This window comes from Schistocerca piceifrons, chromosome 8, assembly GCF_021461385.2.
Source record: "Schistocerca piceifrons isolate TAMUIC-IGC-003096 chromosome 8, iqSchPice1.1, whole genome shotgun sequence".
Lineage (NCBI taxonomy): Eukaryota > Metazoa > Arthropoda > Insecta > Orthoptera > Acrididae > Schistocerca > Schistocerca piceifrons.
Window position 1 is genome coordinate 411,715,209 of NC_060145.1, and position 26,994 is coordinate 411,742,202.

Sequence of the window (26,994 nt, forward strand, 5' to 3'; positions counted from 1 at the left end):
CCATGGGAGCATAGCGCAAAGTATTTGGCGGTTTTTTGGCGCCCCCCAGATTCGGTGAGTGTCTGGAGCCGCCAGGACTTTTTTGTGATTGGCCGAATACCACCCTAATCCCAAAAAAGACGCCACTTAAGTGGTTTTCTAAGACGTTCTCTTATGGGTGCTGCTATTTAGGTCGGAAATTTGCAGTATCGGTTCAGTTATTTAATAATTCGATGTAGGTGGTTGGCTGTGAGCACTATGTGACTCAACATCTGAGGTCGTCAGTGCCCCAGAACTTAGAACTACTTAAACGTAACTAACATAAGGACATTACACACATCCATCCCCGAGGCAGGATTCGAACCTGCAACCGTATCAGTCGCGCTGTTCCGGACTGAAGCACCTAGAACCGATCGGCCACCGCGGCCAACGATGTAGGTGGTGTTCATGAAGTTTCGTTAGTTAAATGCCTTGGTAGAGTATCGAGCATTAAAATTTTAATATGATCTACTGCCTTTCCAGTTGCAAGGCTTGGTCGTTCCCATGGATCAAATTCTCTAACGATTGATCATATCTTCTGTAGCTGAGAAACATGAGTACTGGAATCGATATGTAGTCTTCGCGCGGCGATATATATGAATTTCTGATGTTGCAGTACCTGTGTTATTACGATTTTATTACGATTTACGATGCAATGTTCCTTTGGACGTCCATAGGAACAGTCACTGAGACGACTACAGCAGTCATGGAACACATGAAATGTATTCGAAATTGCGAATATGGACAATCGTCAGCTGTATATTTGAATGACGACAATGAAAATTTGCACATTCAATGAAGAGTTGCACCTTACCTTTCAGTTATCCGAGCATGAATCACGGCCAGTCCCAACCTTCCATATATCGGAAACCATGTGATTATAACCTTTAATCGTACATCCATTGTGCATAATTCTGTACAGACATTTTACTTGAAAGTCGCTTCTCTGGTGTCGGCGGATAAATAAGATATTGTAGTGCCTAAGTTATTCTGAATTACGATACAAATTACCCTCGGACATGCAACGCAATTCGGAATAACACAGGCACTGTAATATCGTATTTAGCGTGCATCGTAATTTGGAATAACATTACCATTGAAATATCGTATTTATCCTTCAACACCGGGGTAGTGGCTTCCAAGTAAAATTTCCTCCTCACGCGAACATACATAATGGATATACGAATACGTGTTGTAGATAAATATGGAAGGTTGGATTTGGTCGTCAGCCGGCTCGGATAGCCAAATTGCAAGGTGACCGCTCCCCATAAGCGGGAAATCAGGGTTTGACTCGCCAACCGGCACTAATTTTCACTGTCGTCATTCCATTACACAGCTGATGAGTGTCCATATTAGCAACTGCGAATATATTTCATATATTTACGAATTTCTGTTTTTTCGCAAAATAACTTTGAGTGTCGGCTTGCTAATAGTGTTACCATACTGGAGTTCTCTACAGCAGAGCTATGCAGCCAAGCAAGGGGAGAGTCAGTGGTGAACACTAGAATCTCCACCACTGCGTGGAATTTCGTTTCAGGCCTCATTTCCTTCATCTGTAGTGGTATCACCCACTAATTGTGCTCTCTCCTGTCGTAGTTTTGCGTGTTTATTTGAAGTAAATGCGAGGATATTGCAAACATTTTCAGCTTGTTACTTTCCGAGGTGCATCCATGTTTGCATCCTTTACTTTATTTGCAAGTTCATCCACACCCCCCTCCCCCTGTTAAGGAACCATTATGATAGTTTTGTCTTGTTTTTTACGAGAGTTATTGAAAAAGTATGGTCTGATAGGGGGCGAAATGGAAACCACGACGAAAATCCGATGAAGCTTTGCAGAGATGTGTTGAGCAATGTGTCTAGCGTACTCGTCGATCGCGTCATGCCGATCTTTTCAGTTCTGAGCGCACAATAGCACATAAAAATTTCTATAAAATACTGTCTCCCTCCAAGTTTTAGAGCCTGATGCAATATTTCGCCTTATGTCATGCAGCCCACATAACATAACTGTCATGTGTTTCCTGCATTATGACAATTCTCGGTCACACTCTGCAGGGGCAATGAAGATGCTCCAGCAGTTTTTTCGATGGGAAGTGTTTGAGCACCTGCCATACAGCCCGAACTTTGTTCCCTCTGAGTTTCATTTCTGCTCACGTGGACCGTTGGCTATGAAGACCACATTTTGGCACAGTCGAGGAGCTGCTTACCAGCGAAGAGAATTGGTGGGAAGCACAGGCGGCTGACTTTTGCGACGAGGATATTGGAAAGTTGGTACAACGCTACGACAAATTCCAAAGTCGGAGCGATGACTATGTAGGGAAGTAATGTAAGCTGTAGCTAACTGTTGCAAGTGAAACATACTGTATTTGTTTTTCACGGTAGTTTCCTTTTCGTGATTGATCGGACCTTACTTTCCGAACGGCTCTCATACTTGCTGTTGAGTTGAGGAAAGTGAGATTGAACAATGATAAATATTAAATCTCAAGGAAGAAAATTCAATGTTCATTATTTCCCCCACATGCCTGCTGTTTTTTTTTTTTTTTTGGAGAGAGGTTGGGGCCTCTCAACGCCCACACCAACGTGGTGACCAAACCAAAAGTTACACTGTCACCTCCGTATAACATGTTAGTTTTTGAATCAGGAGTCACAGGATGCGGGCTGTGATGTTATCCATGCGTCTGGGTAATATTACTGATTAACATGGTCCATCAGGAGATAGAAAGTGTACGAAAACGATCGAAGGGTAGCGGTTGTAAGGGCAGAGGAAAAGAGTGCCAAGGCAAGCGCTAAGGGAAAAAAACCTCTGCGACAGTAGGACGGGTAGTAAGGGCAGTAGCGGCTTGCTATCTACGACAGTGCATGCAAGGTGTGGTTATGTTAGTGCAAGGTATCGTGCATCGTTACCTTTGTCGTTGTTGGAGCTCGTTGCGGCGCTTGCTGCAGTTGCTGCGTCCCTGCAACAGTTCAAGGTCGTTGTACGTTAGTGGGCGATCGGTCCTAGATCGGCTCACAGACGGTGTAGGGGGTGTGTGTGGTTGGTTTGCGTGCTGTGTACAGTACGGTTTCCCTGCGGTTGCCTGTTTTTCGGCTGGTCGAACATCTGGGGTTGCCAGTAATAGCTGTGTTGCAGGGGCTCGCCAGTACTGTCGTGTTAGCGTTCTATGGAACATAGATGTTTAGTTCCTAGCCAGTAGTGTCTTTGGTCTGTTATGCTTCCATCTATTGTTGTTCGTACCTGCTGTGATCTTCTGACTGCTAATGTAAGATCATTCGAAACAACGCCGCTGTCTTGAATAGAGAATTTTGATGCAATCCATTCCCTGAATGTCATGTGTAATTATTATTTCCTTATTCTTTTGTGTTTTCCATTTATATACGCTATATCCAATTTACGAGCTCAAGTGACATTTTACGGCAGTGGAAATCTATTAAAAGGGGAGAGAGATCCTAAACCCTAGAGTAGTGGAAAGCTTTCCTAGGGCGCCTACCGCTCCTGTGGGGCGACGGAATTGAAATGACCCAAAATAAAATAAAATAAACTGCCCAAGGGAGTGTTTTTGCTGAATGACAGAGCACCAGCTCATTATATACTGGAGACATAGTCACAAATACTGCCTCTTCGGGCTATCACAATTTTGCCCTTCCCCTGCCCATAATCTTGATTCGAGTGAAGAAGCCATAGCGAACCAGGCATTTCCAGAATAATGAAGACGTGATTTGGAACGTGGAATGTTTCCTGAACAGCCAAAATACATTCCTCATTGGGAATAACGTGTTGCATTGAACGGTGAATGTATTCAGAAAGAGTAACACCAGGTTTCGCGGTACAACTTGGCCTTCTCGAAGTGATAATCAGAACATTATTCAAAGCCCGCGTAGTGTTTTCGTCCAGAAGATGAGTTCGTCTAGCTGTACTCATTTGCAACTCGTGTCTTCCAGAGGCTGAAGATGATGCCGGGTCTGCCGCCGTTCGAGTGGTGGAAGACGCCGCCAGATGAGGTTCTCTTGAGGGTGCGCGTCTTCAATATCACCAACAGCGAGGAGTTCATGGCCGGTGACGACGACAAGCTCAAGGTGGACGAAATTGGGCCTTATGTATACCTGTAAGTTGCTTACTCGTACATAAACCCTAAATCTTCCTTCCTTGTAAGCAGCACGGCTGGAAAAATATGCAGTAACTGGGGTGTCAGAAGTCATGGGGTAGCGATATTCACATACATGAATGGCTGTAGTATCGCGTACACAAGGTATAAAAGGGTAATCCATTGCCGGGGCTTTTGTATTCAGATGAGTCATGTGAAAAGGCTTCCGACGTGAAATAACGGCAGACGAGGGGAATTAGACTTTGAACGCAGAATGGAGATAAACGCATGGGACATTCTATTTCGGAAATCGTTAGGGAAGCACAGCGTCAAGATTCTGTCCAGAATACCAAATTCCAGGCATTATCTCTCAGCACGGACTATGCGTACGACTAACGCATCCGTTAGGACAGTAAGGCTAAATTTGGGCTATGAAGCAGACGACCGACTCGAGTTCTTTTGCTAACAGCACGACTTCGACTGCAGCGCCTTTCCTGGGCTCGTGACCATATGGAATGGACTTTAGATGACTGGAAAACCGTTTCCAGGTCATATGAGTCCCGATTTCAGCTGGTAAGGACTGATGGTAGCGCTCAAAAGTGGCCCAGACCACACGAAGTTACCAACAAGGCTACACTATTGTGTTGGCTGTGTTTACATGGAATGTACTGGGTCCACTGAAGCGATCAGTGACTGGAATTGGTTACGTTCGGCTAGTTGGAGATTATCGTGTTCCGAAATAATGAAGGAATTTTTGTGGATGATAATGTGCCATGTCACTGGGTCACAATTGTTTACAAGTGGTTTGAAGGATATTCTCGATAATTCGAGCGAATGACTTGACCAGCAGATTGCCAGACATGAATCACATCAAACATTTATGGGACATAATCGAGAGTTCAGTTCGTGCACGAAATCCTGCACCGGCAAAACATCTGCTATGGAGGCAGCATGGTTCAATATTTCTGCAGGGGACTTCGAACGATTTGTTGAGCCCATGCCATATCGAGTTGCTGTACTACTTCAGACAAAAGGAAATCCGACACGATATTTTGAGGTATTCGATGACTTTTGTCACTTCAGTACATGGCAGGTCATACGCAACTTCGTTGCCTACGTTGCACTTCAACAGATGTCGCTCCTTCTTCCGTGGCACTCTTACTCGTAGCAATTCTGAAATGTTACAATACAGTACAAAAGTTTAGACTCAGAGGAAGTGGGGCACTACTATACCGATTAAAGCAATACAGTTCTTGTAATATGAACTCAGTTCTGAAAATTGTTCTTTCATAGGGCTGTGCTGTTCAGGCGCTGTTCTCGTACATAAAACGGAGTCATTTTCACGAGCTACACAAATCTCTCGACCACTTTTTCGTGAGCATTATCGGGTTCTTCCTACTGCGGTATTCACTTAATTCGTTTCTTAACACGGTAATGATACTTGCACTGTTACAGTATAATAAACGGCGCGCTATTTCCACAGCTAATTCTTATGGTACCAATCAATGTACAATCACCGCCGTGCGTGATGTGTATGGGAAAGGTGGATAAATTGGGCACCCTAAGGAAAATGTTGTTCTTTGCTGACATCATGTCATAGAGAAGCACATGAAGTATATTTGTATAAACTTTATACATCCTGTAACACAACTATACTATTTTTAGAAACTTCATTTTGAAGTAGAAAAGTTAGTGTAAGGCTTCAATACGGGCCACTTTGCTCGGCAGGTAGGAAAATGTGGCCAGAGAGGGATAAAATGAAAAAAAAAAGAGAAGAAGTGGAATCTAGTTTTCCAAGAATTATATTTGGATGTCTCTTCCCAGACTGTGTCACCCTATCAATGCCTGCAATCTTTCCGTCTTTGTTGAATGGGTGTTGTAGATTATTCCGTTCAGCAGGCTCAAATGCCTTAATATCCTCATGCCATACCAGAAATGTTGTTAAGGAGCTCTTACTCATGCTCTTTGTTGAATACACGTTTGAAGTTCCAGCGTGTTTTACGTTTTAAATTCTTTACGTGTGTTTCGTGAGACAACGAATACTCTGGCTACTGGAGCAAACGACATCTTTTCTTGCAGCACCCAATGCCTGTAGCTAGCCTTACGTAATTTGACGCCATCTTAACAGGCACCTGTTATAAGGAAACGTAGCTTTTCAACAAGCTGTTGATTCACTTATTATTTATTTAGCGTATGGCTAGAGATACAACACCTATCATGGCTGAAATTTACACTTGTATGTCTAGATTACGAGTGTAGTCTATAGTTTGTGGAGTCGCGTGAGCAAAGCCACTAGCACTGCCACTATACTTTCTTGTCCTACGTTCGGTGATGATGTGTTGGAACGTCTGTTGTGTAGCACCACAGTCACACTCAGGCGTTGAAGTTATGTTCCACTTAAAGTGGGAGGCTGCAGAATTCCCATGGTTGGATCGGATTCTGTTTAGTGTGGACCACTGTCTGCGAGGGAGGTTGAAACCAGGTGGCGATGTTTTCTTCGCAGGATGCACTGTTGGGCAGCATTTGACGTTAAGTCTCTTCTCTCGTTCAATGGTCGTTTGGTAGTTGCTTATAATCTCATCTATAGCTGTGACTACTCTGCAGTTCACACTTAACTGCCTGGCAGAGTTCTTCGAACCACCTCCAGAACATGTCTCTGGGTACCACTCTCTAACAGCAACAGCAAGTGATAAAAAATGAAGTCTTAAATCTTATTTTATTATGATGATCATCTTATCCCTTTGTAATTTGCCGACAGTAAAATATTTTTGCATTCAGAGGAAAAAGTTGGTGACTGAAATTTCTTGACAAGATTTCACTGCAGCAGAAAACGCATTTGTTAAAATGATTGCCATCGACACTTGCTTATCGTATCCATGATACTCTCCCCCTTATGAAGCGTTAATACGAAACTAGCTGACCTTCGCTGGATTTTTCGACGTCCTCCGTCAATCCCGTCTGGTAAGTATCCCACACCGCAAAGTAGTGCTCTAGCAGAGGACTAACAAGCGTAGTGTAGGCGCTCTCTGTAGCAGACCTGTTCTATTTACTAAATGTTCTGCCAATAAAACATAGTCTTTGGTTTGCCTTCCACACAACATTATCTATGTGCTAGTTCCAACTTTTGTTGTCCGTAATTCTAATTCCTAGATATTTAGTCGAATTAACAGGCTTTAAATTGTGTGATTTCTTGTGTAATCGGCAATATCTATTTGTACTTATGTGAATGATCCCACACTTTTCGTTATTGAGAGACAACTGTCACATTTCACACCATTCAGACATCGTGTCTAAGTCATTTTACAATTGTTTTTGGACTTTCTGGCGACTGTACAAGACGGGAAATTCCAGTATTATCTGCGAACCATCTAACAGGGTAGCTCAGATTATCTTCTAAATAGTCTGTGTTGATCAGAATAACATATGTCCTATAACGCTTCGTTGCGGAAGGCCAAATATTACCTCTGTTTTACTCGATGACTTTTTGTCAGTTACTACGGGCAATGATTACCACGAACTGTTATCTTTCTAAGAGGAAATCACTAATTCAGTCTGACAGCTGAGGCCATACTATATAAGGGTACAATTTGATTAGAAGTCGCTTGTGAACAACGGCATTAAAATGCTTTCGGAAATCTAAAAATGTGGAAACTGTTTGACATTCACTTTCTGTAACATTAGTTCGTGAGAATAATGTGCTAGTTGTGTTTCACAAGAACGATTTTCTGAATCCGTGCTGTTTCAATATACCTTTATCTTCGGGGTAATTCTTAATGTTCGAGCACACCTTGTGTTCCAAAACCCTACTGAAAATGGACATTAGTAATACGTGTTTGTAATTCAACGGATTATTCCTATTTCTTTTCTTGAGTACTGGTGTGACCGGTGTAACTTTCCAGTCTTTTGTCGAGAGAGCGGTTGTGTATGTGCTGAGTATGGAACGACTGTATAAGCACTCTAGTAAGTACGTTAAGCTGCTTCGCTACACTAAGGATATCCACTCCTAAGTTACTCGTGTCGGCAGTTGTTCTCGATCCGAATTCTAAAATATTTACTTCGTCTTCTTTGGCGAAGAAATTTCGAAAAATTGTATTTAATAACTCCGCTTTAGTGGCGCTGTCATCAGTAATATTACCACTGGTATCGTGCATTAAAGGTATTGATTGTGATTTGCCAGTGGTGTATCTGTAATTAATCCTGTTGTTTTGAAACATGGTAAATACATTAAAAATATACAACGTTTTACCAACACTGTAGCAATTAAGTGTCACGATACATGTCTTTTTTAATAGATGCAAATGAATTTATTACGTGCCTTCCATCGGACATAGAGAAAACACAAGACACTTGTCTGCAGAGGATCGCTCGGAACTACCGCCATAAAACTACCTGAAGAAATAGTTTTAAATGTCCGCCACAAAGCTGCAGCCATTTACAAGAGAATAAAATGAAGTCGCCACTTTACCCGCCGTACGCACTACAATAGTCCTTTCTGGATGAATAAAGCACGCGCGAATTGTGTAGTACTGTACACTGAAATGGGTCATTTGCGGTATTATACGGCACATACACACCCGCAACACCAAATTAATGGCATTTTACCGCTTAAATAAACACTTTAACGTTGTTTTCCCGGCCTGCTCCGACAAGTGACCCAAGCTACAAACCGGACAAAGGCGACGCTAACGGCGGACCATCGATAGCTGCGTGCAGCGATACGCAGCTTACACAGTGTGTAAGGAGCACTACCCTAACGTTTTCGTCGCTTTGAATATGTTACAGGACTATCAGATAATTATTTCGCATTTCTCGCTTCCAAATTGCAGATTGTGCAATGTGAGTAAGAATAGTAAGATTAATCAAAGAAGCACTGAACACAGATAATTACGGTTTAAGAAAAACTACTCTTACCTATCGCTGAGCAACACTGAAGAATAAGTGGAAACCACGGTACCTTCTTCGAATACACTTGGATAGAGTATTAGTCAATGCAAAAGTTTTTTACTTAGATATATTTCGTTTTTAGTTTTGTGGTATGTCTTCTAAGAAGGTCTGTTATAATAAGCGCTGTTATAGGGGCAAATTTTTTCAATCGCTGATTGTTCACGAAATGAAAACCACAGAGAACATCCGTTGATGCTTCGCAGAGATGTGTTGTACAGTGTCTCTAGTATGCCCGTCGAGCGTGTCATGTCGCACTTTTCAGTTCTGCACAGCGAGTACGTAAGAACGCTTAAAACAACAAAGCTTTTCGAAGAACGTTACGTGCCTACTGAGGGGTTCCGCCCGCTTTCATGCAGTCCATATAACATAACGGTCATGGGTTTCGTTCTTCATAATAATGCCCAGCGGCACACTGCGCGTGGACGAAGGACGACCACATAGCCCGTACCTGGCTCCCTGTTATTTTCATGTCTTTGCTCAAATGAACAGCTGGCTATGAGGACAGAATTTTGGCAAAAACAACGAGCTGCAGATGGATGAACAACGAGCTTGCGGACGGGTGTAGGGAACTGGCGGAAAGCATAGGTGGCTGCCTTCTGTGCTGAGGGTATTGGGGAAGCTAAATTTTACAAATAAACATTTTCGATTTTCACTGTGGTTTCGCAGCTAATCGGATGTTACAGCACTCATATACTGATAACTAATAATATAAAAAAATGATCGGTATAAATTGTCACCAGTTTTATAGCTTTTACTAATATAGGCAGATGTCCCAGTTGACTAAACAAGTGTATACCGCTGAATATTAAAATTAGCATCAAGAAGGCACACGGCCAACCTCAAACCGCCATGGAGTACACTGCTGTTGTTGAGAGCTTCAGTCCAGGGACTGATTTTATGCAGTTTTCCAAACCAATCCACTCTCTGCAAGCGTGATCACCCTTTACACTGTTTGCACTCCGTACTACTCTCCATTACCAAACTGTCGAATCCTTAATGATGATGATGGTGTTTGGTTTGTGGAGCGCTCAACTGCGCGGTCATCAGCGCCCGTCGAATCGTTAATGCCTCAGGAATTGTCCTATCACCGAAGCCCTTCTTTTGCTCGAGATGTGCCATAAATTTCTTCTCTCGCCAATTCGACTCACTACGTCCTCATCTGTTATTCGATCTACCTGTCTAACATTCTGAATTTTTCTGGAGCTCCACACACAACGGAAACTAGTAGTCTCTTCTTGTTAATCGTCCACGTTTCACATCCGCATAGGACTACACCCGAGACAAATGTCTTCCGAATATACTCCATGACATAAAAAACATATTAGTCTTTCCAGAATATTCCCTTTTTCAGAAACGTTTCTTCTCCTCTTATCAGTATGCATTTTGTATTGTCTCTTCTTGGTCACCATCAGTTATTTTCTTGCCCCAAATAAGAAAACTTATGTGTTACTTTTAGTATTTATCTTCTCATCTAATTGTCTCAGTATCGCCTGAACACATTCCATACGCCTGACCTTCCCAGTCCTTTGTCGTCCCTGGGAGGATTACTCGGTCATCGGCAGACCTCAATCAAACATTCATTCACTTTTCCTTGAGAATTAAATTCCCTTTCTAAAATTATCCATGCTTTGCTTTGCAGCTTGCTCGATTTACAGTCTGAATAATGTCGAGAGTAGGCTATAGCCCCTCTCATTTCTTTTTCAACTATTTATTCTTATTAATGTCATTCGACTCTTATAACTGCAGTCTAGTTTTGTATAATTTGTAGCCAGCCGCCGGCCGGGGTGGCCGAACGGTTCTAGGCGCTACAGTCTGGAACCGCGCGACCGCTACAGTTGCAGATTCGAATCCTGCTTCGGGCATGGATGTGTGTGATGTCCTTAGGTTTAAGTAGTTCTAAGTTCTAGGGGACTGATGACCTCAGAAGTTAAGTCCCATATTGCTCAGAGCCATTGTAGACAGCCTTTCTTAGCATGTATTTTATCCTTTCTGCCATCATAATTCCAAGGAGCTTATTTCAGGCAGTATTGTCAAAAGTTTTAGAAAACCTGTAAATGCAATTAATATTGGTTTGTCTGTTTTAAATCTCCCGCGAAATTGATTCTACCAGTATTTTCATTCTTCTGCCAAAATATCGCGTCGGTAATTCGAAACCAGGATTTATTAAACTGATGCTTCGATAATGTTGACACTTGTTAATTCCCTCGATTTCGGAATTGGAATAGTTAAATCCTTCTTAACAACTGAGAATACGTCACTTGTCTCATACATCTTGCCTACTAAGTGGAATAGTCTCCTCATGGTAGCCTGTATTCTCCGAAGGAGCTCAATAATTCTGAGGCAATGTCATCCACTTCAGCCGTTGTTTCGACATCTGTCTCTCAGTACTGTGTTAGATTCTTATTGCAGTATCATATCTTTCATTTTTATCCACTTCCATTTTCACTCACTTAATGCTGACCTTCCTTTGAAACAGTCATTCTATACAGGGTGAGTCACCCAACGTTACCGCTGGATATATTTCGTAAACCACATCAAATACTGACGAACCGATTCCACAGACCGAACGTGAGGAGAGGGGCTAGCGTAATTGTTTAATAAAAACCATACAAAAATGCACGGAAGTATGTTTTTTAACACAAACCTACGCATTTTTAAATAGAACCACGTTAGTTTTGTTAGCACATCTGATCATATAAATAAATACGTAATCAGTGCCGTTTGTTGCATTGTAAAATGATAATTACATCCGGAGATATTGTAACCTAAAGTTGACGCTCGAAACCTCCGACGTTCAGTTGCGTGTTGTAACAAACACGGGCCACGGTCGGCGAGCAGCATCTGCAGGGACATGTTTACGATGACGACCGTGTTTACGAGTGTGGCTGTAGTGCACTGTTGTGGTTTGGTCTAGCTGTCGCAGTGTCCGCATGTAGCGCTTGCTGCTATTGTTATTCTGCATTCGTCTCCGCACGCAGACCAACTGTAGTACACCGTGTTACCAGACGTCTGTGATAGTGTAGTGTTGTAGGAACTGTGACCATGGTGTATTCGAACTCTGAAAAGGCTCAAATGACTCTGAGCACTATGGGACTTAACATCTGTGGTCATCAGTCCCCTATAACTTAGAACTACTTAAACCTAACTAACCTAAGGACATCACACACATCCATGCCCGAGGCAGGACTCGAACCTGCGACCGTAGCGGTCCCGCGGTTCCGGACTGAGCGCCTAGAACCGCTAGACCACCGCGGCCGGCTCTCTGAAAAGGCGGAAATGATACTCATCTATGGCGAGTGTCGACGAAATGCAGCTGAAGCCTGCAGGGTGTATGCAGAACGGTACCCGGGCAGAGAGCATCCAACATGCCGCACATTGCAAAACATCTACCGCCAACTGTATGCAACAGGTATGGTCGTAGCACGCAAACGGGTCCGTAACAGGCCCGTCACAGGAGAAGCGGGTGCAGTTGGTGTGTTAGCTGCTGTTGCCATGAACCCACACATGAGTACACGGGACATTGCGAGATCCGGTGGACTGAGTCAAAGTAGTGTCATACGCATACTGCATCGTCACCGCTTTTACCCGTTTCATGTGTCGCTACATCAGCAATTACATGGTGATCGAGTGCAATTCTGTCAATGGGCATTAACAGAGAATGCGTTGCAGTTCTACCTGTTTACCGATGAAGCGGGTTTTACAAACCACGGGGCAGTGAATCTACGGAACATGCATTACTGGTCCGTGGACAGTCCTCGCTGGCTCAGACAGGTAGAGCGACAGCGACCGTGGACTGTAAATGTATGGTGCGGAATCATTGGCGACCACCTCATTGGTCCTCACTTCATTGCAGGGGCCCAAACAGCTGCAACATACATCGCGTTTCTACAGAATGATCTGCCAACGTTGCTCGAAAATGTCCCACTGGAAACGCGTCGACGTATGTGGTATCAGCATGATGGTGCACCTGCACATTCCGCAATTAACACTAGGCTGACCCTTCACAGGATGTTCGTCGGGCGTTTCATAGGACGTGGAGGACGCATAAATTGGCCAGCCCGTTCTCCTGATGTTACACCTCTGGACTTCTTTCTGTGGGGTACGTTAAAGGAGAATGTGTACCATGATGTGCCTAAAACCCCAGAGGATATGAAACAACGTATTGTGGCAGCCTGCGGCAACATTACACCAGATGTACTGCGGCGTTTACGACATTCATTACGCCAGAGATTGCAATTGTGTGCAGCAAATGATGGCCACCACATTGAACATCCATTGGCCTCACATGTCGGGACACACTCTATTCCACTCCGTAATTGAAAACGGAAACCACGTGTGTACGTGTACCTCACCCCTCATGGTAATGTACATGTGCGTCAGTGAAAAAGACCAATAAAAAGGTGTTAGCATGTGGACGTAATGTGCTGTTCCAGTGTCTTCTGTACCTAAGGTCCATCACCGTTCCCTTTGGATCCCTACGTAATTCGGTGCTCTCCGATAAACACGATCGAACAGCGGAGGAGTGGTACTCAAGCGTCAACTTTAGGTTACAATATCTCCGGATGTAATTAACATTTTACAATGCAACAAACGACACTGATTACGTATTTGTTTATATGTTCAGATGTGCTAACAAAACTAACGGGGTTCCATTTAAAAAAACGTAGGATTGTGTTAAAAAACATACTTCCGTGCATTTTTTTATGGTTTGTATTAACCAATTACACTAGCCACTCTCCTCACGTTCGATCTGAGGAATCGATTCGTCAGTATTTGATGTGGTTTACGAAATATATCCAGCGGTAATGTTAGGTGACTCACCCTGTATATTCCTTTCACTTTTCAGGCTTCCATTATTTAGTTAGTTCTTGTTTACCATTGCTCGTGACAGACAACTGCTTCTCTTACATCCATGGTTTCTATAATTCTCGTATCATTCCATAGTCATGCATGAGTGTACAGCTTTGCATCATTACTCTAGCCACGTCTGCTTTGTCATTTTGGCCTTCAATGCCCCAGTACCTCTGACAGGACGTCTCGAAACTGGTCGACCATGGAGCTCAGTTTGTACAAAGCGGTGTGGTGCAGGAGCACACGGCATGCGAAATTTTTGGCAGTATTTTTAATTTGTATAGGAATCCATCCCCGGATACGTACCATTTCCCTGCTATATCCGTTTGAAAACATGTTTGCTATGTTGGTATACAACAAGGTCATCATGGTGGTGGTGGTGGTGGTGGGAGGGAGGGGGGAGGTCGTTACGTCTGGTTAGCTGATGTTATTTGACTTTTGTCCCACGTGTTTGACCAGGTTCGAGCCTGATTCACGTGAATATTAGAGCTACATGGATGAGTACACATTTGAAGAATACACCGACATGATTCTTCTAAATGGCGAAGCTCACGGTAATGGTAGAGCTGATCGTCGCCTTTGTCAAGATTGTTCTACACAACTTCCGACTCCATCTTATATCATTCTCCTCACAATTATGCAACGATTGCGCTCGATAACTACCCAGATTGGAACTATCGGATTTACATCAGGCGCATTTGGTGACCAAGACATTAACGTGAGTTAACTATCAGGCTCCTCGAACCACCGTAACACGATTCTGGCTTCGAGATATGGCAATTACACTGCTGAAAGATGACTTCATCGTCGGGGAAGACATCAAGCGCGAAGGGCACAGGTGGTCCGCAGCTGACGTGGTGTCTACGATTATTACACAGGTCCCATGCAGTTGCAGGAAAATGGTCGTAGCAAAATATTGCTTCCACCAGTTTGGCTCGAGTCGCGGTGCATGTTTCAAGTAGCCATTCGCCTTGATGACGGCCTTTCTGGAGGCGACCATCATCCTGGTGTAGCAGAAATGTTATTCATTCGACGAGCCTACACGTTTCCACTGTTACACGGCCCAATCTCGATAATCCCGAGACCATAATAATCGCAACTGACGATGTCGTTGGGCCAACGTGTGAACACGCTGGAGTCGTCTGGTGCGGACAGTGTGCTCTGAATGATGTGCTCCGAAACACGTGTGCGCCCACCGACACTGTGCTCTTTCTCCAGAGGTGCTACAGATCGTAATCTATTCTACTTTACAGGGCAGACAAGCCTCCAAACCCCACGGTGTGTGAAGTGTTGTGGATGTCCATCAACTTATCGCCTGGTGGTAGTTTCACTGCCCTTACACCATTTTCCATAGATGCTTATGGCAGTAGAAAGTGAACATTCGACCAGCTTCACCGTTTTCGAGATACTCGTTCACATATTCTGCGTAATAATAATCTGCCCCCTGACAAATTAGCTTATCGCAGTGTATTTCTTCATCTGCAGCACACTCTTCGCTAGGGTAATCCTCCTTTCCTTTTCTGCTCGGTTTACATAGTTTTCTTACAGCGTCACGTTCCCTCAACGCCACCAAGAGGCATGCAACGCTGCAGTCGGTAGTGGTCACAATGTTTTGGCTGATATATATATATATATATATATATATATATATATATATATATATATATATATATATATATATATATTCTTCTTGGGCCATACAATCTAAAATCAAGCTGTTAAATCTCTTTCTGAACACGATATAATACATCTGGAAACCTCGCGTGTCTCCAAGTCTTTTCCAAGCATATCTCCTCCTCTTCTGATTCTTGAACAGAGTGTTTACTATCAGTATCTGATATTTAATCCAGAGCTCAGTTTTCCTATCTCATTCTTGCTGCAAAGCCTATATATTACCGAAACTCTGCAATCTGCTTCTTCCCTTGCTACCGCTATCCAATCCCCCATTATTATTAGAGTTGCACCTTCCATGAAATACTTAATACAGTATTCTCGTATACTTTCACCATACCTTCATCCTCTCGCAGTGACGTCGGCATGTATACCGTACTTTAACTATTGTTCTTGGCGCTGGTCCGCTGTCGAGTCTGATGTCTATAATTCTATCACTGAAAAGTTCACAGTATCTCACTCTTTGTCCTGCTCTCCTGCTCATAACGAATTCTGCTCTTTATACTATTGATAGTAACCTATATTCGTCTGACCAGAGGTACTCATTTCATTGACCGTAATATTACATCTATATTGAGCTTTGCGCTTCGCTTTTCAGATTTTCTAGCACCTCTACTACACTAAAGAATCTGACATTCCGTGCTCTAACCCTTTATAATGTAACCCTTTCTCTCAAGCTTACCTCCTCCTTAGGAGTACTCTCACAGATATCCGAAAGGAAGATTATTCTACAATCTTTTACCAAGGGAAAAAGTATCATGAGTCATTCTTCAGTTACAGTAACCATATAGCTAGCGTTTCGTTGTCATTTTAGTTGTCCTCTTCACGGTAACTGAACTGCATTTTAGGTGTTATGCTTTCTTCAGTGTATCAGATTGGTGCCGCCTAACAGAAAATGGATTTTATTCGATTTGACGCTGTCCGTGAAAGTCTACCTCAAGATCAAAGGTGTATGATGTTAGGTTTCACCTTACTTATGGAATTTTGACCTAGATCTTTATTACAGTTAGTAAAATGGTATAATGATGAGCATTTAATAACCGGACCTAACCACAAGGGTAAATAAATAAGTAACGATAATAAATAAATAAATAAAAATAAATGAATAAATAAAAATAAGTAACAATAAAAATTAATAAATAACGATAATAATTATTGGTACATTTATTTCGGTAAGTATAACATAGGTTTCTTAAATATTAAAACTTCCTGAGCAAGAAAATTTTGTATTCATCCTTTGGTCTCCCTCTGTAATTTTTACCCCCCACCCTTCCTTCCGGTACCAAACAGCCGATTGTGTCTTGTCTATCGATCCCTTCATTTAGTCTAGTTGTGTCATTAATTAATTTTTTTTTTTGTAAGTTATATCTACCCACGTAGTATACAACATTCTTCTACAGGACCACATTTCAAAAACTTCTAGTCTCTTAGCCGGCCGGTGTGGCCGTGCGGTTCTAGGCGCTTCAGTCTGGAACCGCGTGACCGCTACGGTCGCAGGTTCGAATCCTGCCTCGGGCATGGATGTGTGTGATGTCCTTAGGTTAGTTATGTTTAATTAGTTCCAAGTTCTAGGCGACTGATGACCTCAGAAGTTAAGTCGCATAGTGCTCAGAGCCATTTTTCTAGTCTCTTCTTGCCTTAATTGATTATCAACCGCATTTCAGTTTTGTACATGACTACACTGGATATAAATATTTTCAGAAAGGAATTCTTGCTACTTACATTTACATTCGATGTTAGCAAATTTTTCTTTTTCAGCGGAAACGCTCCTATTGCCATTTTCCCTCAAATATCTATTCCTTCTCTACTTCATTTCTCTCTTCAACTTTGTCCTGTATTTCCTTTACTATTTACTCAAAGCAAACTGAATAACATCGAGGATTGAGGCTACAGCCTAGTCTCACTCCCTCAACTGCTTCACCTTCTTGGCATCCGACTCTTATAATTGGAGGGTAGTTTTTGAGCAAGTTACAAGTAAGTTTTCATTTCCCTGCTACCTTCAGAATTCCAAAATACACTAATGCTGTTAACTTGGGACTGCCTTTCCTCAACGTCTGTTCTGAGGTAATTCGTGGGCTGAAACGACCTTATACAAGCGGAAATGATCGATAGCTCGTAATAAAGGTGCATCGGATTTCATGAAATGAATACAGATATTCGATATAGATGATACACGATCGTTAAACTTTCAAATGCAATCGCTTACGAGGATGAATTATGAACATCACGTTACTCGCAAAAATCTGAGAATGTTCTCAGTATCAGTGTCATGTGGACATTATACAGAGTTCAGAAGACTTTGGGATGCGATGGATCAAATATGTCTGATTATGTTCTCCCCAGTCCATACGGCTGCTAAGATTTCCTTACTACAGGCGATCCCAGTGTTGTTTAACTCTGCTGCGTAACCGCAACGCCGAATAAGACAATACCCATGCAAGAACCATATATGGTACTCCAGTAAACCCATCAAACTGTACTGCCACTTGAATAAAATTTGGCTCGGAACTCCATTGGATAGGCTACATTTCTTTTTGCCAAGCCTCGTAGCTAACGGCCTTGCCGCAGTGGTAACACCAGTCCCCGTCCGATCACCGAAGTTATGCGCTGTCGGGCTGGGCTAGCACTTGGATGGGTGACCATCCGGTCTGCCGAGCGCTATTAGCACGTGGGCTGCACTTAGCCCTTGTGAGGCAAACTGAGTAGCTACTTGTTTGAGAAGTAGCGGCTCCGGTCTCGAAAACGGACATACGGCCGGGAGAGCGGTTTGCTGACCACATGTCCCTCCATATCAGCATTCAGTGACGCCTGTGGGCTGAGCAAGACACGGCGGCCGGTTTAAATGGCTCCAAGCACTATTGGACTTAACATCTGAGCCCATCAGTCCCCTAGACTTAGAACTACTTAAACCTGACTAACCTAAGGACATACACACAGCCATGCCCGAGGCTACATTCGAACATGCTACCGTAGCAGCAGCGCGACTCTGGACTGAAGCGCCTATGATCGATCGACCTCAGCGGCCGGCCGGCCTTCATGGCCTGTAGGGAGGAGTTTGGTTTTGGAGTTTCATCGTTATTACCGGTTTTGCTGCATTTAAACAGCATCCTCAGGTGAACTGCATAACAAGGTAAAGATCCCATGTAATCCATATGATCAAAATAAAATGAGGTTATTTTAGTTTCTTCTGAAAATTGTAAGAAATTTTTTAAATATTTTTATAGATCCTATGTGACGTGTTTAAACTGGCAGAAAACATAAAAATTACAAATTTTTCTTACGACAGTGACACATTAGCACACCAAGACGTCCCAAACTTTCGTGATCAAAAATCAAACATATGAAGAGGGGAAGTTGTCAATATAAATAAAACAGGACATTGGAGAGAATAGTGCGGTGGCGCACTACAAGAAGAAAAACATATATAAGTGCAATGATTGAAAATGAAAGACATTGGTAAGGCAAGATCAAAACTGGGACCTTCAGCAAGCTAGATAACCAATCTCCCCACCACCACCCGCACCCCTACCCCCACCACACCGCTCCTTTCTCACACCCTCCCCCCTTCACCTACCTTCGCACTATTACGAATAAATGTCAAGTCCGTAAGGCTGATTGAGGTAAAAGCGGATAAGGGTGTCGATGTGAAGTCTATGAAATGGATGACGCTAATTTCAAACCGCAATATAATGATATAGTTACACCGAAACACGACAGAAATGTAAGATAATAAGAGAGCAAAGGACTAAGATAATTTACAGTAACATAAACAGGAATCTACACATAACCTGTGGTCGCTGCAAGGTTACACCACGGAAGGCGGTGTATTGTGTACTGACATGCCATGTTCACATACAACTGGAGGCGCTAGTAAACGACGGGAACACCACAAGCGGCGGAATATTTGACTACGGAGGCTTGGGTAGTGTCCTGAAAGTGGAGGAATGCATCCAAAGATCGAGCAATGAAAAAGTTAAAGATAACAATTGCTTGTATACAGAAAAATATGAGATGAAAAAAGTAACGGAAAAAATAAGTAGATTCACAAAGTAGATGAAATTGAAATCCACTTCTTAGAAATATGAAATAGTCATTCCAAGAAAGGTAAATATGCTAGACAAAGTTATTAAAATTACCACACTGTCTTAGTTCTACAATTCAAATTTTTTTAAAACGTTTTTAGAAAGTTCCTTATAGTAATTTGATCATATGTATTATATGGGATCATTTCCCTATTATCTAGTTCACCTGAGAATGCTGTTTTAATGCAGCGAAACAGGTTGTGACAATAAAAAAGTCACCAGTCACAGCTGTCTTGCGGTTCATTTCTTGTAGTTCACTTCTTGTGGTTCATTTACTTCATTCTTCCCATATGTTTGAATCATTCAGTTTTTATTTTAGTCTACTTCTGTTAGAAGATGTTAGTTCAGATGACCTTTCATCTATAAAGCCACTTTCTCAAGAAGTGAAATAAACCGTGTGTCTAAAATGCTATTAGCATTGGATAGTAGTTAGGATTAACTCTTGTAATTCTTTTTTTTCTTTTCTTTTTATAGTTTATATGAAACGGCCTATACAGTAACTGGAGGGGTATACAGTAGCTGCTAAGTGCCTTGTGACATTTTAAAAAATTCTCTTTCCATGTGCGTCTGTTTTACGTTCGACAATTTACTATGTTCCAGCCCAGAGTAATTTAATTTCCACTCACCTTTGGTATGAAAGAATCTTTTTGCACGGTAAAATTCGACAGGGTTAAATTTGGTCTGAGATTTGAAAAGGATATTGCATTTAATATCTATTATAGATTAAAAAATTAACTTTATATTGAGAGCTTATATCATCAAGATATATTTGTTTGCTACTATGCCGAAGTAAACTGCATAAAGTTATTTGTTAACACACGAAGAATCTGCGAAACTGCAACAAAAATTATCTGCATAGGGATTAACTTCGAAACATCTTCGCCTCATAGTTAAAATCCTTTGTTAAAACGACAATACTCCATCTTTCAGCTAATGGTACAGCAACGTCTTGGAATGTCCAAGAAAGAATAGGCAGTCTCGGTTGCACCCGAAACTCCCTATTCTTTCATAAAAATTCTTTGTTTTTCAATCCAACACACCTTAGTGAGTAGTTTTTGAGTGACCAAGTATAAATTTTGTTCCCATGTCCGCTTATAACGCCGGCCGCTGTGGCCAAGCGGTTCTAGGCGCTTCAGTCTGGAACCGCACGCCCGCTACGCTCGCAGGTTCGAATCCTGCCTCGGGCATGGATGAGTGTGATGTCCTTATGTTAGTTCGGTTTAAGTAGTTCAAAGTTCTAGGGGACTGATGACCTCAGATGTTAAGTCCAATAGTGCTCAGAGCCATTTGAACCATTTTTGAACGGCTTATAACACTGTAAATGCTTTGGTATATTCAAAATGTTTGTTTTACGTTTTATACTCGAAGCAGAATCCTGAATGATTTTCACTGGTATCATTTAATGTCATTGATTACTTTCATTTTATTCATCAAATTTAATTCCATTAAAAGAGATTGGCTTAGTGTGAAAGTTGGCTCAATATTGCTGATTTTTGCGAAGCAGATATAGTACAGGACGTTAAATTTCATTTAATAATCTAAAAAATATGAAAAAAAGGAAAAGAAATGAGGGGAAATTCTCCGTTTGCAAGCGAAGAATCCGAGGATACGTACAATATACAAGGGGGTGCTGAAAAGTGTCGCATCCGAATGTTTTACGTAAAAAATCTTCAGGCTTTTTTAATAAAACAAACCTTATGAACATGTCAAAACTGAGTTCTTCATGTCTACATATTTACTTCTCTACATCGAGAGTCGTCTAAGGTGCTCTTTAAGTTTTGGAAACAGACCTATTCGTATGAGGCCAAGTCGGGACTGCGTGGAGGACGATCGATGACGGTGAACCGAAGCAGTGTGACCTGCCAATGTAATGCTCAAGCGGAGGACGCTTCGTGTATAAACGAACTCTTAGAATTCGAAGCTTAATTACAGTACGCTGTTTCTCTCGCATCGACATATTCACGTTATACACCATCATGTAACACGCTGCAATTGGGAGCCCTCTAGCGGCAGAGGGCTGAAAACATGTAGACACGAAGAATAAAGACGTAGAATGCTAATAACATTTTATTTGTTTAAAAAGCTTTAAGAGTTATCCCATAAAAAATTCGGAGACATTGATTTTCAGCTCGTCTTCGTACGGTTTCCTCTCCTGGAGAGGTACGTTGGTTGATTCGTACTGAAGTATGACTGACAGTTCTAGTCGCTTTGATTGTGTACGAAGTGTAACAGTCAGCCGACCGGTTGCACACAACTTTTTTGGAAAACACATTAGCCAAGATTCGATAGCTCTAAGGTTATCTTCATCAGAATGTGAAAAGTTACATGAACTCACATAACTTTTAAATTTTCAGCAATAGTGCTATCATCAAAAGACATGCTTTTATTTCATGAGTCAAGAATGTAGGTCATAATAATAAAGAGTAATACAGTCATAGGTGCAAGCGGCGGCACAAGTTTACTGTTGCTGAAAATTTAAAAGTTGTTATGTTAGTTCATGTAAAGTTTACCATTTTGGTAAAGATAGTCTTAGAGCTAGAAACGTTCTTCATGCGTTTTTTTTTTTTTTTTTTTTTTTTTTTTTTAAAGTTGTGTGCAACCGGTTGGCTGACTGTCACATTTTACATATTTGCATACACCGTTGCTGAGCGCACAGCCAAAATAGTTTAAAATATCAACGCTTTGATTTTGCCTTTATTGTATTTCATTGTTAAAGGGAGAGGCTCAGACACCACAATGTCACCCACCACGACAACAATACGATGACGTACACGGGAGTCCGCTCGCCTCATTGGCTGCCAGAAAAGAACACCCTCAGCCTCAACGACACGATCATTGTGCCAAACATAGCTGTGTTAGTAAGTATGTCAGCAACTGTAAAAAGTTTATTTTCATTTTACGTTCAATTCTGATACAAGCATTTTCAAATAGGTTTATTCTTATTATTATCTGAAATTTTCTGAATGAAAGAAGCGATCTCTCTCTCTCTCTCTCTCTGTATATATATATATAAAACAATACTTAAAAACGTGTTCATGTCTACACAGCAAGTAGATAACAGTAATAAGGTAACTAGTTTGGGTTGAAAAAAACCTGTCATTTTCGGATCCAATTTGGCAAAAAATTACTATAAGCCTATGTGAAACGAATAAAAGGCAGCATTTGAATAGCTGGACGCATTCACATCAAAAATGGTCAAAATGAATATTCATGTACCACAGCGGAATGTCACGAAAGAGAATGTTCATTAAGAATAGACTACATCAACAGAAGAGCAGCGAAGTGCTTAAAAACCACACTGGCTGAAAATGCACACCAGTATAAGATAAAAGTTAGTGCACTGCATTCTTAGGTCAAGTAGCTCGTCAAATAACATAGATACAACATACAGATGTGCAAGCATGTCAGTGTTGATAGTGACCACTACGGTCACAGTTCGAATCCTGCCTCTGGCGTGGATGTGTGTGATGTCCTTAGGTTGGTTAGTTTTAAGAAGTTCTAAGTTCTAGGGGACTTCTAAGTCCCATAGTACTCAGAGCCATTTGAACCAAAAGCCAGCAGGGACACGTTTCAAAATCATAAGAATAATCTATAGACCAACGTGCGCTGAATGCTAGGCACTTTGTGGAAAAAGCTTTTTTCTTCAAGAACATGAATCCTGGGGCGCCGAAGCAGGAACCCCGGTTTGACCCTCAGCCCCCCCCCCCACCCCCCCCAACGACCGCCATTGCAATCGGGCCTGCATGGCACAATGTATCACGTAAGTATTGTCCGTAAAGTATGTTATAGTTCAACTCTTATATCTTGGGATATGACTTGTTCCTATTCAGTATCTTTGTTCAGAAATTACTTAATTAATTTGAAGTTTTTGGAATGGATGAAAAGTATTATCATCGCTGCATGTAGTATGAGAAAATCTTAATTTTCTCTAAGATTCATGAAACAATAACCATAACAGTAGCAATTATTCTAAACAAAGATACATTAATTTCGACTGTGTGCCCCGAGGTTACCAATACATTCTAATTACGATATGAAATTACGTAATATGTTGGTTTAAGAAAGAGAGACAATATTATTTTAATATTTGTACCAAAGCAAAGTTCGTATCGTATCATGCGCTGGTACAGAACTAAATAAAGGAACGTTTTCCTATTAAGCCTCAGCCAGAAGTACGTTTAATATGTACAGAAGCGCATAGCTCGTGTTATTCTTCAATAAGGCAGCCAGCAGTTATTCCTATTCAATATTTGTTTTTCATCTTTCATAACGGATCTTATGTGTTTTAGACCTTGAACAGAAATTTTCGATATTCGTTAAGTGGAGAATTAACTATTTTCGTTAGAACCATCATTACCATCGCACTCTAAATACACCAGAATATCCTAAAAAAGACTGTGCATAAATTTTGTGAGGAGAGCTTCGCGTCTTCGTGCGGCAAACAGCCTTCAGCTCTCAGTGGAGTTTCAGTTTAAAGAGCTAGTGTGTCATAAGGTAATACGTATTTGTTTATGTTGGACTAAATATTCTTGTGCTGTCTTTTCCAGGGCATTGCTTCGTACCTACAGGATACCTCATTTTTAATCAAATGGGGATACAACATACTTATGCGCAGGCTAGACTCTCAGCCATTCGTCAAAACAACTGTGTACAATTATTTCTGGAATTTTACCGATCCAGTGCTTCATTTTGCTCAGACTGTTGTCCCAAATCTGGTCCCAGTCACAAATATCGGAATCCTACACATGGTAAAAGGAATATTAAATTACTGTTCTCTATTACATACTGTTTGTTGTTTGTTGCTGCAGTTCTATAGCAGATTTGAAAGTTGCTAATTTTCCATGTGAACTTTTAAGAATGATAACACAGGTTAATGTTAAAAATTTTTCAGTGGAACTCCCATATCGCTTAGTTTTTTATTTGTGTTGAATCCCGATCTGATAACCCACCTCTTTAAGTTAATATTAAAAATTTATTTTCAGCGAATTTAATTTTTAAAGAAGAGAGAAATAACGAAGGTGTTCGTTACAGCTCTCTACTACGTAGGATTTGTGTGAACATTGTTATATTGCTTTCCTTTTATTTACGATAACGACATCCTATTTGTGGTTTGCAGATATACAGCGATTTCCGAGACAACGTTACAGTTTTCATAGGTCCAGAAAACGCTCGAAGGTTCTTTACAATGGATCAGTTTCATGGTAGCCCTCGGTTTGGATACTGGTCTGGCGAAAAGTGTGACGCAGTTGCTGGGGCGACCGAAGGGGTCGTTTACCCTCAATATCTGACAAAGAATGACACCCTTAAATACTTCCGCAAGACAATATGTAGGATCACTCCTATCTATTATGCAGGTAAGGCTCTCCTATCTGTTATGTAACTGAAACGGAAAAGAAACAAATTTCATGCATGAGATATTAAGAGCTGCTCGTCGTAGTCATACCGCTTCGAGAATCACTTCCTTATGCAGTTAGTTCTTCTGTCTGACTGAAACAGACTCTAGAAAGTAGTCTTTTGTATATTCCTGTGTACTTTTTGTAAGAAAGGTAAATATAAAAATGTTAACGTATGTAACAATGCTGTTGTAACTCGACAGGAACAGTAATGTTACAGAAACTTAGGGATAAGCACCATTAAATTTTGCTAGTTGTTTCTATCGATTTCTCATACTGTTACAACTATAACAATTTCTTTGCATTACTAACTACATCTTATCCTAATCTGCGATCAAAAAAGGAAAAAATTAAACATGTGTAGATCGTAAACCAAAAAATATTTTATTTATGTATTCTTAAAAATAAAATTACAGTGTAGAAATGAAGAAGGCAAAGTGTTAGTGTATTAAATTTAATCTAAATTAAACCTGATCATAAAAACATTTTAATTTACTCAGGAGGATCAAGAATAAATACATTATTGTGAAACCTACGCCTTAACAGGCACTAAAAGTGAGAGAGAAATGTGGGGTCTCTAGATAGTAAAATGTGGAGATCTGTGGATAATATTTACTTAGTGTTGCCATACACACACATCTTATTAATATTTGTTGTCAAAATTCAACAAATGACACCTCCTTACCATAGTTCACCATCCGCTGAGTCCTCCAAGTTTTCTACATTAATATGCAGGTGTGTACATTGAGTCTCAACTGGAAGATGAAGAATTTATCAAAAAATACAGTAGTCGAGAAATTATTTCTTGCAGGTTGTGTTCTTGAAGGGTCTAAAGAGATGGTTCGAAAATTTTTTCTGAAAGTACTCTCACTAACCACGCTATGGACTAGTATCTGTCGCTTTTTAACTGTTTTTATATCTCATTACAATTTCCACCTCTAAGGTTACCAAGGAGCTGAAGGGTCATATAGAGGGTGGGGTGGCTGGGGGAGGAGCGAGAAGGTCACGAAAGCAACTCGTAACTCTCTCTCCTTCGCTCTCTCTCTCTCTCTCTCTCTCTCTCTCTCTCGGTCTCTCTCTTTCTCTCTCTCTCCCTCTCTCTCTCTCTTTCTCACACACACACACACACACACACATACAAACACGCAACATAGATTGTATACGGGCTTTCATTAGACGACACACCGTGTTCCATAATTGTTTCCCCTCTGAGAGCCTCAAGGGATGTGGAATGATACAGACAGTTCATCAGTTAGCACCTGCAGCTAGATGGGCTATTTCTACAGAAAATACCGATAACCAGTTACAGCTAGTGCTTATTTACCCACATTACTCATAATGAGATTACCCAGAACAACATCAGCTGTCTGTGTCTTCGTAAATTAAAATCCTTTTCAATTTAAAATTTAGTGTTAAACAGAGTTTACATATTCGAGTCCAGATACACTGACAAACTATAGGAAGAGTGAGTAATAGTCTACTAACTCTCTTCAGGTCTATTTCGGCATTTCCCTTTTTTATCTGTTAGTACTTTCGAGCAGAATATGAAACTCCTTTCTGAACCGCAGCACAGCCTATATGGATATTATTTTTGCTTCTAAAATTGTGGTTGAATATTTCAGAGTTCATCTTAAGTTTGCTTTTGTTTATGTTTCCCATGAATCGAATTACACTATTTTCCGTAAACCAAGAAGAACTATTCAAATTTAACTTGAAGTATTGACCACGTGGCACCGAATTAATAAAACAGAAAGAAACAGTACTAGATGAAGTATTGCTCCATAAAACGTGTTAAAATATACATAATGAAAGCATCGGCTTCATATACACAACATCTACATCCACATCTACATACGTAATCCGCCAGCCGCAGTCTGGTACACTACCAGTAATTCCAGTTCCTGTACCACTCGCTAACACAGCGTGGGATAAACGACTCTCTATTTGCCCCCATAC

The 26,994-nt window shown here is 41.2% G+C and overlaps 1 protein-coding gene across 2 annotated transcripts in view; it reads left to right on the top strand.

The window, feature by feature from the left end:
- Positions 1–26,994, top strand: part of LOC124711281 (scavenger receptor class B member 1-like) — a 336,229-nt gene that overhangs the window by 271,209 nt on the left and 38,026 nt on the right. The window contains exons 3-6 of one of the 2 annotated variants that reach the window (XM_047241278.1): positions 3,955–4,118; positions 22,362–22,503; positions 24,193–24,393; positions 24,762–24,999. In XM_047241278.1, coding sequence (XP_047097234.1) covers positions 3,955–4,118; positions 22,362–22,503; positions 24,193–24,393; positions 24,762–24,999 — 745 coding nt within the window. The remainder of the gene's footprint in view (positions 1–3,954; positions 4,119–22,361; positions 22,504–24,192; positions 24,394–24,761; positions 25,000–26,994) is intronic. The other variant, XM_047241279.1, reaches the window with a different exon arrangement.